The sequence below is a fragment of the Engraulis encrasicolus genome, chromosome 11 (genome assembly GCF_034702125.1).
Source record: "Engraulis encrasicolus isolate BLACKSEA-1 chromosome 11, IST_EnEncr_1.0, whole genome shotgun sequence".
NCBI lineage: Eukaryota > Metazoa > Chordata > Actinopteri > Clupeiformes > Engraulidae > Engraulis > Engraulis encrasicolus.
Window position 1 is genome coordinate 36,300,222 of NC_085867.1, and position 14,916 is coordinate 36,315,137.

Here is a 14,916-nt window from a genome sequence, read left to right on the forward strand (position 1 = left end):
CGTGCACCTTCCCGGGTGGCCCAACGAAAACATCAATGAATCTCCCCCTCTCATTCACAATCCCCTGCAGCAATACCGAATAAAAACCCTTCCTATTGATATAGTCTCCTCCTCTGACAAGAGGTCGCTGATTTTTTATGTGGCAGCCATCAATCGCACCGATAACAGCGTTCAGCCCAGAGACCCTGGAAAAACCGGATGCTGATATTCTTCACTCACAGTTGTTGGGCCAGGTGGTGAATAGTCCGCAGAACCAGAGCATGTGGCATTAAGTAGTTCAATTATGGCACGGTGTGCTGCAGATTGCGCCACATTGAATTTGTCCTCAATTTCCCTGAATGAATTTTGGTTGGCCATGTACCATAGGAACATAAGGACCTTCTGGGTCAGGGGGGATGTCAGGGTGGTTATGTGTGCTGCTGTTGATGCCCGCATTTATGAACTCTGTCAGCAGGACATCAAATTGAGCCCAGGTGACCCATAGGTGACGGCGAAAAGTGCCCTCATCCATTTCTAGCAGAATTTCCCAACCCGTCCCCGTCTTCAGGACACGTCAACATAATACTTAAAGTGGTACTCATTAGGCTGAGATGGCTTTTTACCTGTTCAAGCTCCTTTAGGCTACTGCAGGTACAGTATATTCATGCTGACAGTTCTACAGACATTCCATATTGCATTCTTTTCAGGCCTAGACTACAAAGTTTCTGTCTGTGGCCCTTGTGGTCGCAGAGAATGCCCTCGTTTTTGATGGAGCAGTAGCTGCTTAGGCTAAGTGCGCTGAATAGCAAAAGCAGCACTGATCCATCAAAAACGAGACCAATGTAGACTATGACGTGTTACACAATCAAAATTTAAAAATTCTACTAAGATAGCTCTTAAAATTCACAGCAACAACAAAAAAATCAACCATTTTCAACATCACATCCACTCTAGAATTTCACCTGTGGGTCCCTTCTATTAAAATGAAAATAACTAGGAAAAAACTTTTTTTATTTTAAGAACACATCAGAAACAAACATTGAAAGGGCTGGGTACAGTGCACAAATTAACCAATAGAGGGGGAGAAAATATAAACTAAATAGCCATTAAGGCAAGTCCTTTCAGATTTTCGGTTGTCCAGTCCTTCAAGGGAGTTCAAATAAAATTTCATTTCTTTTTTGAAAGTAACAAACGATGGTTTTCTCCCTCCCCATTTGCATTTGTGTATATGGTACTTTCCCATGACTACAAACAAATTCAAAATACACAGATCCTCTCTTTCAAAGAAAAGTAAAATATCTTTCATAGTTAAAGAAACATGACAAGACCATACCTCACAACACAGACATTAAAAATGAATGTCCGTTTCCTGACGTGGCCGCAGAAGTCGTAGGCTACTGGAAACACGTTTCATAATTGCCCCCAAGTCATACTGCCACACTCCGGGAGCAGTTGAAGAGGTCCAAAAACTGAACAGACGAACGGTCCGTCCACAGTCTTGCGATTGCGTGGAACAGATTGAGCAGAGGGCATGGATAAGTTACAAACACAAGCGCTTAGCGCATGCGTACACTAATATCCGCTCCGGTTTCGCCGCCATCTTATGTTGCCTTTCTATTGTTCATAATTGGAGTTAACAGAGGCGGCATAGCGTTATTGTGCGCGTTTTATGAATTTGAAGAAGAATAAGAGAAGGTTTTATGAAGACAAGAACTGGTCCATAACCAGCGACTGTCATAGAAACGGACACGTGGGATTTCACTCAGGGTTCGATCTTTCATTCGATCGGAAAATATGATGGACGACGAACAACCCAAGACTTTGTACGTATGAATGCCATTAGCCCGAATTTAACGGAGGCTAGCTGGCGAAGTTAGCCTACCGTCACTTTTAAATGAATAATACGTTTTGGCGTAAAGTTGTTGAGTGTATATTGTTTAGATGTTAAAAATATGTTGTGTCCTTTTGCTTGGGTGGCAATATCATTGCATATGTCTGCGCACGGCTGCCTTGTTAATGTGTCTACTGGTATGTATGAAGGGTGATAGCATTACAGCTCCACAGCTGGGTAGGGTTAGCATAGTGGCAGGCTAATCGAAACATAAGCAATGCTAGCAGGTAATAAAAGGCACTTAGCATTATGTCAGACGTGTCCGGTTTTCTCTTTAGAGACAAAAGCACTGGCTCTGTTTGACAATGCATTTTGTTGCCCACACATGTATGTCAAAGATGAAGCTCTTCCACCCGAACCCTAGTAGTGTACATCCATTGTCACGTCCTTGTCACTCCACGTGTTTTGCATGGATGTTTGATGATGGTTATCTAGAAGAATAAAAGCAGTGGGCTGTTGGTGGCTGATGTTGCTTTGAAAAAAGCTAATGTCTGCGGCCACAAATGGCAGACCGAGCTACTACACCATGGACCTGCACCGATATCACTAGATAGCTAACGTTAGCATTACTATTAGCTATTTGTTTGCAAGCGTTGCTAGTCGTGAGGCAATCACGTTATCAATATTTATTTTACTGTCATTCAACGTCATTTTGATGGGTATATTATATGCGTAACGCAAATGGACCATTGTACACTCTTTTCCAATAATTGTACTGTCTGCCGTGGCATTGTGTCGCATCCAGAGGTGTTTAACGTTATCATTAGCGCGCTAACATTGTATTTCTGATTGTCCTTGGACAGCGATCCCCCACCGACCCGTGAGTTGTTCTGAGAGACAGACAGGCCTGACTAAAAGGACAATGTTGGCAATAGTGTAAAACCATACGCTAGTGGTTTGCCAGACGGTGTGAAAGAAAGATAGCTAGTTAGTTATGGAGTGGATAAAGAGAGAGCGGTCTTGCTCTGTCGCCATGCATCTGCCTTCCTGTTACTGTAAAAATCAAGAGTAGTCTGGCAAAGCATTCGTCACTATTTGTTTTAAGTTGTTATCCAATGCAATGTTGAATACCGATGGTTTTGCAAAGTGCCGCTGATATTCTTTAGTCTGTGTGGCAGAGAGATGTAGATACATTATAACAGTTTCTCTGTGGCGATGGACGGCGTGACACGAGCACATTGTGGACTTGATCTTTGTCTTCTTCCGTGTACCAACAACAGTGGTTTAGATGTTCCTTCCTGATTTTAAATCTCGGCATTTTCAAACGAAATGCAACTATTTGAAGCCTCGTCGTTCATTTCGTGTTGATGTTGTAGAAAGTGGTATTATTTGCCCCATCCAGACCCATACTTGTGTGTATTTACATGCATGTATTCCTGTCATTCTGTTCTTCAGGTATGTCGGAAACCTGTCCCGCGATGTGACCGAGGCGCTAATCATGCAGCTCTTCGGTCAGATAGGACCATGCAAGAGCTGCAAAATGATTGTAGATGTGAGTAAACCAAATGAACTTCAGACTTCCCCTTACATTTCCTCCTCAACTAACCTCCTGTTACTCCTGTCTACCTATGTCTTTGTGTTGTTCACCAGCCTGACAGGTTTTGTAGTTTCAAGACCTTTACAGTTATGTAGTATTGTTTCATCACCAATCACTAACTGAAGCATCAGATGCATTGGATAAGACAAAAGTTTAAGATTCAGAGGCTATTGGTAGTACACAAATATGAAGAAGTAAACAAATGAAATGCAGTAGTCAAGTTATGAACAGCCGTTTGGTGTTGCTGTTAGTGGTGCTTTTGTTGCGCAGTCAATATCATTAATTCCTTTCCTCGTTCCCCAGACGTCAGGTAATGACCCGTACTGCTTTGTGGAATTCTACGAGCATAGGCACGCGGCCGCCTCTCTGGCCGCCATGAATGGACGTAAAATAATGGGTAAGGTAAGCTATCGTGTCTACTGGGTGAGTTGGGTTGGGGCTGGGGTGGGGTTGGATGGGCTGGGAAGGCTTGGGGATTTAACAACAGCAGTGGTGGTGGTGGTGGTAGTAGTAGTATTGTTGCACAGTCAGCATGTATCATCACATAAGCATAAACAAGCAAATTCCCTGTAAGCGATTTTTCTGTTTCCATGATGGCTACTATCTCATTGATTTTTTTTTTTCACATGATGTGATCAGTCAGTACTACAGGTAATTTTTGTACATTTGTAATGGTTGTTCCAGTTGCGTTGGAAAATACTTTTTTTTAACCCCTTGTAATATTTCAAGGAAGTGTGCAACATCATGATTGGGAAAGTTTGGATTCAGGTTCGACTGGTTTGTTGACTTTGTTTTCATCATGGGTCCTCAACTAATTATAGATGCAGATTGTAGTGGTTGAGAGCTCATTTGTGGTCTGGTGCCTTAGCGTGTTGCCCCACTGCACCCCCTTGTCAGTATTTCTGTGCTCAGTTATGAGTCAACGGTACTGAACATCAAAGGGTTAAAGGGACAGTAAACATTAAAAATAGGAATTTGACATTTGGGAGGAAATAAAGTTGTGCTACACTATTCAGTGCAGCAGGTTGAAGACTCAACTGTGACCTTATTGCATGTTAATGGCAAGACAAGCTAGTGTATGATCAGCTTAACCCTGTTTTAGCTAGACCTTTTATGGACTCTAGTATAGCCTACCCAGGGTTTTGGCTCAGGACCAAGATGACCTAGCAATACAGACTGGGCGCACTATATTTTTTTATTAGCGAAACCTTTTAATAACACGGTGGCCTATCCAAGGCTGACCTTCTATTTGCATCCATCTGGAGACAGGGTGCTTGGTGTGGATGAAGGCAGTCAGAGTTTCCAAATTATACGTATATATTCGGTTAAAATAATTTTGTCCTCAACAGGTGTTGAAGGACCATTTGAGGACTAATGCAAGTTGGTAATTTCACCTTTTTTTATTTTTTGTAGGTCCTTTGATACTTGTTTTTTCTTTTTTTCTTTTGCATTATTCAATCCCCCTCCCCGAATGAATCAGACTTTATTGGTCACAGCAAGCACATAGGCTGAAGTCTGACTAGTGTGGAGTGTAGCCATAGGGCTTTTTTTATTTGGTGTCCTTGACCCCCCTTGCATTGATCCAGGCGCTCCTTATAGATCCATGGCTAGGCCTCTAGCTAGAGGGCTCCCTTTGGGGCCCGTGTAGACAGCAGGTGCCCCTTTGAACTGGATGAAGGTTTTTCACCTCAAGGTCTCTCTCTTTCTCTCTCTCTTGCTCTCTCTTTCATTCTCTCTCTCTCTCTTTCTCGCGCTCTCTTTCATTCTCTCTCTCTCTCTCTTTTTTTTTCTTTCTTTCTTTCTTTCTTTCGTTCTCTCTCTCTCCACACACTTACAGGAGGTGAAAGTCAACTGGGCCACCACACCTAGCAGCCAGAAGAAAGACACAAGCAGTAAGTATACTCATATCTTGCTTTTTATGGAAGTCTTTGTGGAGTCTTCTCTTTTGGTCGGGGACTCAGGTTCGATTCCGGCCGGATGTCATGTCCAAGTCCTCCCCTACCTTTCTCTCCCAAGTATTTCTTCTCGGACTCTCAAATGATTCTATCTGAATGAAGGCTTTTGTTGAAAAGAAAATGGCTTGCATCGGCTTATCATTTTCCCAGTATATTGGCCCAAGTTGCCATTGCTATTTTCTGTTGCCTTTCCATAGTCAGCAGATGGTCAGATTTTTAACATTTCTCTGCTTTCTCTCTGTGTGTTGCAGACCACTTCCACGTCTTTGTGGGAGACCTCAGCCCAGAAATCACCACCGACGACATCAAAGCCGCCTTTGCACCCTTTGGGAGGATATCGTAAGTGCTCTGGGAACCGGATGATTAAAAAGAGATACAAATCTAAATCAGTGTTTGAATGGTCCCCTCTGTGCACGCACAGGAGTGGGGGAATTGTGTGTGTGTGTGTGTGTGTGTGTGTGTGTGTGTGTGTGTGTGTGTGTGTGTGTGTGTGTGTGTGTGTGTGTGTGTGTGTGTGTGTGTGTGTGTGTGTGTGTGTGTGTGTGTGTGTGGGTGTGGGTGGTTACATTTCTAACGCAGGGGGTGGCTGTGTGCATGTGGGTACACTTCTAACGCAGGGGGTGGCTGTGGCTGTGTGTGGATGTATTATGTGTGGTTACAGTTTCTGACTGCCTTTTTGTTGTGTCATCTGCTTCTGCACAGTGATGCGCGCGTGGTGAAGGACATGGCCACAGGGAAGTCCAAGGGCTACGGCTTTGTGTCCTTCTTCAACAAATGGGTAAGTAACCTGTGGTCGCGTCTGAACCGCGCCTGCGTCTGCTTTTTGCGGTCCTGCATTCACTTTTCCTGGAACATTTCTTCAGGAAAGCAATTGAGTCCACATTTATTTGTAGAGGAAAAGGAAGTGGTGTCCTAGTGTGAGATTTTCCCACAGATGTCAACGGTCACAGGGCGTAGGGAGGGCAGATGCCAGCACAGACGTGTGTGTTATATGATGACTGCATTGTTGTATGTGCGGCATGCGGTTGTGTCCTGTCAGCAATCATTACATTTCTTCTTTCTTTTTCACATTACACCCATCAGTCGCTTTTATCCGAAGTGACTCAGTTCAGCTACAGGTTTTTGGTTACAGTCCCTGCTGCAATGCACCTTGCCTTGCTCAAGAGCACTTAAGCCATACAGGATATGGGATTTGTTTTTTTTTGTTTTGTTTTTTTTTAAAGATTTCTTTTTGTCTTTTTGACTTTATTTATGATGGGATAGTGAAGGTGGTGACGGGGAGCAAGTGGGGAGAGAGAGAGAGAGACACAAGGGTGGGACGGCAATGGACACGGGTCGGGAATTAAACCCGGGTCAGCCGCATGGTAGACAGGTACCCTACCGTTTGGCCATGGCAGGGCCAGGATATGGTATTTAAACCTGGAACTTTGGCAAGACCAACTACTAGTAGTCACGGAAGCCTAATGTCAGATGTTACTTGTTTCTGTGCCGTACAGGATGCAGAGAATGCCATTCAGCAGATGGGAGGCCAGTGGCTGGGTGGACGACAGATCAGAACCAACTGGGCCACGAGAAAGCCGCCAGCACCCAAAGCCACCTACGAGAGTGAGTATCTAATGATGAACATGTTCATTTGCTAGACCCACTTTAACAAGACTACAGAGGCTCATGTAAGGCAATTTCAGACATTTTTCATGTGTTAGACTGGAGTTGTTTGCTCGTTGGAGATGGTTAATCTGCAAAATTGTGCTGACCTTTGAGAGGTATTTGTCTGCTGATGTTGGTTCTATGCGTACATTGATCAGTGTAATAGTATTTATTAAGTGCAGTGTAATGCAAACAGAAAGGCAGACCCTCACTGCACACAATAGAGAATAGTAATTTGAATAATATTGAAGTACAGAAAATGGGTACTATGATATTCAATTTGTGTTAAATAATCGTGTTTTTTGTCATCCTCAGCGAATACCAAACACTTGTCATTTGAGGAGGTGGTGAACCAGTCGAGTCCCAGTAACTGCACAGTCTACTGTGGTGGTGTTACCACTGGCCTGACAGGTGAGCACTCTTATTCTACCCCTTGTGCCTGGTTCACAAGTTGTGATTTCTGCCCAAGTTTGTCATGCTCTTCTCATCTCCCAATATTGTAACAAGCCGTGCTTGATCTTATAATGTGGTGAAAAGATATGAAGCACTCAATGTTTTCTTTTTGACGGACAAACCAAGGGAAACACAGATGGAAGGCACAAAATCGTACTCATTTTCCAGTTGCATGATCTCGTATGATGTGGTCAGTCGTAGACAACATTCACAACTGGCAACTGGAATCTGCTATGATGTTAAATGGGCAGTAGACCAGAAGGACTTTTTTGTGTTCAATACTACAGGTTACCCCTCATGCTCACTTTTTTCCCAAATGCATTTGGTCTTTCTTTTCAGAACAATTAATGAGACAGACATTCTCACCTTTTGGCCAAATAATGGAAATCCGTGTCTTTCCAGACAAAGGCTACTCTTTTGTGAGGTGAGTGTGGGGTTACATGCATGCCTTTTCAAATGACACGTTTACCCATGTTTGCCATCTTTTTTTTTTACCATCTCCCCTACTATTCCCCTAAGTTATTGTATAGTTACTGTATTGTGGTGTTGCCATACATTACATAAATAACTAATGGTATAACAATATTATGGAATTACTGCTATATGATGTATTGTGTGGGGTGTCAAAGTCTCCGCCCCTTCCAGGCAGCTCATGGGGCTTAGAATTTTTTTTTGGAATTGACTGGGCTGTAATGGACTGATCTTTTTTCCAATCCACCTCACATTCCTCGCTAGATCACACACATGCTGTACCTCGGAATTGATGATAACCAATGGTGTGATTGTCGACTTCACTTGTCAAGCGATTTGTGAGTTGTGGGTGCAAAAATGTGTAATTATTTGGACTACACAACAGAAGTCATCTGTCTGACGTGCAGTGGTAGGGTTGGCTGTGCACATTCGGCCTCGGTCAAATACGTGAGGCGCACATTGCAATCTCTGACATAGTTTTGCACAAAAACTAAAATAACCAAATCTTTAAAATTCACTACTATCATATGTAAAATCCAGAGCACATGCCAAACAGAATCCGGATTTTGCCTGTCTCGCTCCTTTCACTCCCATTCAAAATTTTGTGAGTTGAAGCCCCATGGATCAGAAGTAGAAGGGTTTGACTTAGGTGCCCCATACTCTGTTCATTTTAAGTGGTTATGGGCGTGTGTGTGTGTGTGGTTGCATATGTGTCATTTTGACAAGCCAATACTATTGGAATGGAGAGAATTCTTGTGATATGTCAGCTCAGTTCATAAGCCACCACCACCTACAGTACATCTGAAGTGTTCGCCATCTGTGCTTTGACAGGTTTAATTCACACGAGGGTGCCGCCCACGCCATCGTCTCCGTCAACGGCACCTCCATAGAGGGCCATGTAGTCAAGTGCTATTGGGGAAAAGAGACAACGGAGATGGTTAGCCCCATGCAGCCGGTACAGATTCCCCAGGTAAGTTGCATGTATTGCAGGAAAAGTATGGAGTCCTCCTAATTAGATGCGTCCTAGCATCTCTATAAGAGGGTATGTCCGTCCGTTGGTCTGTCTGTCCGTCAGAAATGCATTCTTTAAATCACGATCTTTGCCACCATTTTTCGCATTACATTGAATTGTATTCATTAATTTACATCAATAAGCAACAAGTGGATGCATCTTTGTCCGCCTGTCGGACTTGTTCTGTTCTCAATTATCTGGTGCTTCACCGGAAAGTATTGAGTTCAAAGTAACAAGGAGGGTCACCAATGTTTTGTCATTGCTCTAAATTCCTTCCTGCTAAGTTATATTATAAGTTCTGAAAATAATTCTCAACGAGCTATTACGAATGTGTAATAATCCACAGTAAATGACAACATAATCCACAATAACTAAATTGCCCTTTCTCGCTGTAATGTCAAACAAGTTCCGCTTTGAAATAGTATAGCAGGTTTATACGAATAGTAGTTTCAGACGGAAAACTGCAGCATGTATGTGTGTATACGTCAGTGCCACTGGATTCAACCGTATGTAGCCTTGCACCGTATGTAACTTACTAACCCCAACTCCTATGAAGTTGGGACGTTTGGTAAACAGTGAATAAAAACAAAATGCTATCATTTTCAAAACACTCAATCTATTCATTAGATGGAGAATAGTGAAAAGACAACATATTAAGTGTTAAAACCGAGAAAAAATATTGTTTTGGGGGACATATGTACTCATTTCTAATTTGAGAAATCCAACACGTCTCAAAACAGTTGGGACGGGGACAATAAATGGCAGCAAATGTCGAGGAAGACTAAAAACAAAACAAAAGACAACACTTAACAGTTAAATACATTAACCGATGAGATGATTTTATATAAAAAACAGTGTTAATTCCTATCTTGGACATGATTTCACCAGCTTAAATGGTGGGTGTATTCCTTGTCATGTTTTGCAATGTTTTCCTTTCTGTAGTGCTTACAGTGTGACAGGTCTTGACCAAAAACCCACCATTTTATCACATGCTGGTCCTTATGATGGAGCCAAACTGTTAAAACATAGTAGAGAATGCAATTTGACCTTACTATGTGGCAGTAATCGAAGATCTCCCTTCAAAATATAATGCATGAGTGGCTTTTCATGCTGTTTAAAACCCATTTATACCATTCAGCACTGTATTTAACTCTACAGATGAGTGAGAACATCTTAACAAATGCACTACTGCATCCCCATGCCATCATGGAGGCTGACTTTTGAAGCTAGCACTAACACAAGTTCGATGGTCCATTTTCACTGTAGCACAGGATGTGCAATGCTCTATTATTGTCAAAAAGAATGGACTTCTACAACTTCTGCTGACTTCTGTAAGCAAAGGACAGTTTCCCATGTCTTCTGGGTCTATTTCAAGTGAGCTCAGGTGCTTAGGAGAATGCTAAACCCCTGTGTCATTTTCATGCATTAAGCATTCTTAATATGGTCAATTTTCAATAGCTCTAGCACTCCAGGAATTAGAGTGAGACTATAGCCAATATATATTTCATGATGTCATGAACCTATACAATGATTTTATTAACAAAAATATGTCTTATATACACTCAATCGTGGTAAATCAAAGGGAATTCAAAAATGTATGTAATAACTATGGTAATTATTCCCTTTGCATCTTTAATTCTGAGTGACTCAGCCTCTCTGTGATGATCTTATACCTGGACACCTATATTGTCCGTCAGTACAATTCATTTTGAAATGTTCTTCTTTGTTGTTTTATCTTATTTGGATGTTTACTAAATTTCACTGATCCCCGTCCCAACTCTTTTGAGACGTGTTGGATTTATCAAATTAGAAATGAGTACATATGTCCCCCAAAACAATATTTTTTCTCGGTTTTAACACTTAATATGTTGTCTTTTCACTATTCTCCATCTAATGAATAGATTGAATGTTTTGAAAATGATAGCATTTTGATTTTATTCACTGTTTACCAAACGTCCCAACTTCATCGGAGTTGGGGTTTGTATTTCTGCTTCGAGTCCTTTGAATCGAAGGTGTCCCACACCACCTGAAAAAAGACCCATAATCATGGTTGAATTCGTCCTAGACACACAGGGAGGTTGGCTCTTGTTTGACACAGAGCAGTTCTGTGTGAACACGCGCCCATCCTAATTACAACCAGCAGGCTCTGCATTTAGAGACTTAAGGTCTTTGGTCTATGCTGACGTGCTTTTGAGGTTTTAATGTATTACTCACTTTCGCCACATTTCCTTGACATCATTGCTCTCTCTGTTTCTGCTAACCCCCCACCCCCTTCATTCTCTCTCTCTCTCTCTCTCTCTCTCTCTCTCTCTCTCTCTCTCTCTCTCTCTCTCTCTCAACCCCCACTCCACCCGCTCTGCAGCAGAGCAAGCTAGGCTTCGCTGCCCAGCCCTACGGAGGTCAGTGGGGGGGCCAGTGGTACGGCAACACCCAGCAGATCGGCCAGTACGTGCCCAACGGCTGGCAGGTACCGGCGGCCGCCGCCTATGGCATCTACGGCCAGGCCTGGAACCAGCAGGGCTTCAAGTGAGTGATATGATCCCTCTCTCTCCCTCCCTTTCTCTCTCTCTCTCTCTCTCTCTCTCTCTCTCTCTCTCTCTCTCTCTCTCTCTCTCTCTCTCTCTCTCTCTCTGGTGCGCTAACACGCCTATCTTCCGCCACCCTGCTATTTGACGGAGATGTTCTGGGTTACATAAGGGACGCTAAATGGAAAGGATAAGTTGACCTTTTCAGCTGTTAGGGACCCCCTGCAGGTCATAAATGTCATGCATGTTCCAAAGGTCGTGTTTGAAATAAAGCAAAGCAAACCTGTGTGTCGCAAGATAAAAAAAAACTCCCTGCTAAGACATTACCTGATTTCCAGCTGTGAAGTACACTAAATGAGAAAATGGCTTGTTAAGTGCTATTAAAAATGAGTTGCTGTATTGCAGGTATAGGTGTTGATTCAGTGTCATGCTGCTAACTTTTTTGAAGAATCTCCTTGCGAGTTATTTGTGTAAGTGAAACATTTTTGAAATAAGTCTACTCCTAGACCAGGGATGGGCAACTTTCATGTTAAGGAGGGACACATTTTTTTATCGCCACCATTGGAGGGCCACATGATCACGGATCTGTCTTCAACTCGCAGAGTTCGAGGTGCATTTTGTTGCTCACTGACTATCGATATTGTTTGGAACAAATAGGAGTGTTCTCTATTGGTCAACAGTAAAATTACAATGAATTAATTCAGTAGTGGTTTTCAAAAAATCTTCCAATTAGGGGTCTTGCACACCAGGGCGGTAAAGCGTCACGTGACGGACACGATTTTTACCGGCGTCGGTGAAAATACATGGAAACATATCTGTCCTTACACACCAACCGGCGGTAGTCGGGCGTCAGCGGTTCGGGAGCCGGCTGAGCTGCATTTGGAAAATAGAACTCGAGCATATTTTTTCACGCCGGCAACCAGCGGTGTCCCATTCAAATGAATGGCAAAGTAGCACGCTAGCTTTGGCTGTGGGGGGGTTTTGAACAGGATTGGCCACGCACGCCGACGCTGTCAGTGTGAAAGGCAGAGTAGAACACACCGGCCGAAACTAAGCAGAAAGACCGCGTTCGTCTCGCGTCCATTCCGTTTGGCTTTGGTATGTTTGCCGCCTTATTTTGTCATGTTTAGTTATGTTTTATCCATGTAAGGGCCACACTGGGGCCTCAGTTTCCCATCCCTGTCCTAGACTATGTAAACGTAGAAGATGAAAGTGTTAAAACATCTTCCCTTGTGTTTTTGTGTTTTGCAGTCATTTACAGGCGGCGGGTGCTGGCTGGACGGGCGTGGGAGCCATCAGCAACGGGGGCATGGTAGAGCCTGCCCAGGGGGTGAACGGAACCATGCTGGCCAACCAGTCCGGCATGGGCACGGCCGGCTACCACACACACTGATTTGGACTGACGCAAACTTGAGTGATCTGGGGGCTGGGGGAGGTGGGGTATAAATAACGGGAGGGGGAAGACGACGAATGGAGAGCTGGTGTCTACATCTTCTTCAGACAAGACACCTGTACTGTGGCCTGGGAGAAAAAGGGTTAGGGTGGGAGCCTCTGCCATGTGGGGAGGGGGTGATCAATATGAGGACCTTTGCCCCCCCACCCCCCACCCCTTCCACCCTTGGGGCTGGCTGTCCAGTCATCCAGGCGTCCATGTTTTGGGGGAGCTGCGTGGTGCCATTTGACTGTTTCCCCCCCACAACACCTTCCACCTGTAATATTGTTTCCATGTCAATGAGGGCGGACGATTCAAATCAAGGTTCCCCCATTTTTTTGGCAGTGGCTGGGCTGGGCTGGGGAGGGGTGGTGGGGGGGGTCCCAAAGTTGTCCAGCCATGCGGGATTTAAACATACACTCACTACACGCACACACATGCGAACATGCACACACACACACTTTTTGAATTCACACGTATTACCCAGACACATGTATGTATACTGATGGGCACACACATACACTTGCAGTCTTCGGCCTGGAGTCCGACTGACTAAATCAGAATGGACTATGCCATTTTTAATTCAAACAAACATGCTTAAAAAAAATGAGAAAAAAAACAGTAAAGACGCATTACACAGCCGCAATTTTTTCTTTTTCCATTTCGCTTTTTGTGTTTCGAGCATTTTCACGACTGCTGACCTGACCTGGTGTGAATGGAGCTTTTTGCCTCTTCTTTTTTTCTGTCATTCACTTTGGGACTCTCGTTTTTACCGGCCGTTCTCATGAAAGGGCGCTGAAGTCACAGAATCATGTGAATCAATGAGCCTATTGGTTTTTTTATGTTTGTAAAAAACTGAATAAAATGGATGTCAACTGTTGTATTTTTTAAATTAGATATTCAATTTCTCAACAAAAACAAATTGCAGGGATTACTGCCATTCTTCTTTCTTTGACGGCAGACAAATGTTGCACAATAACTTACTCTTGGTTACCTTTTCACTGAGAAAGAAAATGTTACACAAATTCTAGGTATTTTTAAATTGTTTTTTTGCATTCCACTTTTTTTTTCTTTCGACATTTTTTTCCAGTCATGGAGGGCTTATAAATATACTGTTTTTGTATGTAAATAACCAAACCAACGTTTGTTCAATTGTTCTGATGCTGTATAAAGAAAACTCAGATGTTAAATATGGAAGCAGCTTTTGTTTTTTTGTTTTTATTTGGTGGGGTCGGGGTCATGGATCTTGGAGGTTTGATTTGTGTAAATGAATGCCTGGCGGTAGTGCCACTGTTGAATGTGGTCTTTGCTGACATAGAAACAGTGCAACATGTGAATCTTCCAGGAGGTTTTTTAGCCTTTTTTGTTTAGTTTGTTTTTTGTTTTCCAGGGGATTGGGAGGGGTTTTCGTGACAGCATTGCCATGCAGTGCAAAAAGACTCAAACTGAAAAATGTAGAATTACAATAATTCTGTGTATAAGTCAACGAAACGTTTTGTGTGTTTGTTTTTTAAAAATGTAGTTATCTGTATGAGGAGGAGGAAGGCCTGGACGGATCGATGTTTTGCACTGTTTCCCCCTCCAGGTGTCATTTTAAAACTAGACTTGGATGAGACCCATCGTGTTGCCTTATTTTGAGTTGATTCCATTTTAACCAACCGAGTATCATGAGAATAGGCAGTGCCTAAGGATATTTTCAGACCTTATGATTTTTTTTTTTTTGGAATAATGTTGATGCTACTATCATGTGTTCTTGCTTTGTCCCATTAAATGCTGATGCGTACCAACACACTTTAAAAAACAATGCATTGTTTTCTTTCTTTTAATTGTTGGCTAGTTTTATGTGGTGAGATGTGCATGTGCGATGAATTGGCTCAGGACCACAGACAGCTTTGGCCAGGCCTGGACCAAAGTCATGTGAAAGGCCCCCCTATGCAATATTTAATAGGGACCCCTTTGTGGGGGCCCCTTTCTCTGGGACCAGGAAAACTGACCGCTTCGCTTTGTCCCTTTT

The 14,916-nt window shown here is 43.1% G+C and overlaps 1 protein-coding gene across 1 annotated transcript; it reads left to right on the forward strand.

Annotated features, from left to right (window-relative positions):
* Positions 1–1,580: 1,580 nt before the first annotated feature.
* tia1 (TIA1 cytotoxic granule-associated RNA binding protein) lies at positions 1,581–14,693 on the forward strand. Its single transcript, XM_063210528.1, has 12 exons — positions 1,581–1,802; positions 3,266–3,362; positions 3,711–3,809; positions 5,245–5,299; positions 5,614–5,701; positions 6,065–6,140; positions 6,859–6,967; positions 7,325–7,420; positions 7,802–7,886; positions 8,765–8,903; positions 11,308–11,471; positions 12,722–14,693. Exons 1-12 carry the CDS (start codon positions 1,774–1,776, stop codon positions 12,861–12,863), a joined length of 1,179 nt encoding a protein of 392 aa, XP_063066598.1. The 5' UTR covers positions 1,581–1,773; the 3' UTR covers positions 12,864–14,693.
* Positions 14,694–14,916: the final 223 nt, after the last annotated feature.

Excerpts from the sequence above, each read along its gene's own strand:
- tia1 (XM_063210528.1), top strand. The coding sequence starts at position 1,774 with ATGATGGACGACGAACAACCCAAGACTTT. Across the intron at positions 5,702-6,064 it reads GCACCCTTTGGGAGGATATC|TGATGCGCGCGTGGTGAAGG; the intron begins GTAAGTGCTCTG and ends GCTTCTGCACAG. Across the intron at positions 6,968-7,324 it reads ACCCAAAGCCACCTACGAGA|CGAATACCAAACACTTGTCA; the intron begins GTGAGTATCTAA and ends TGTCATCCTCAG.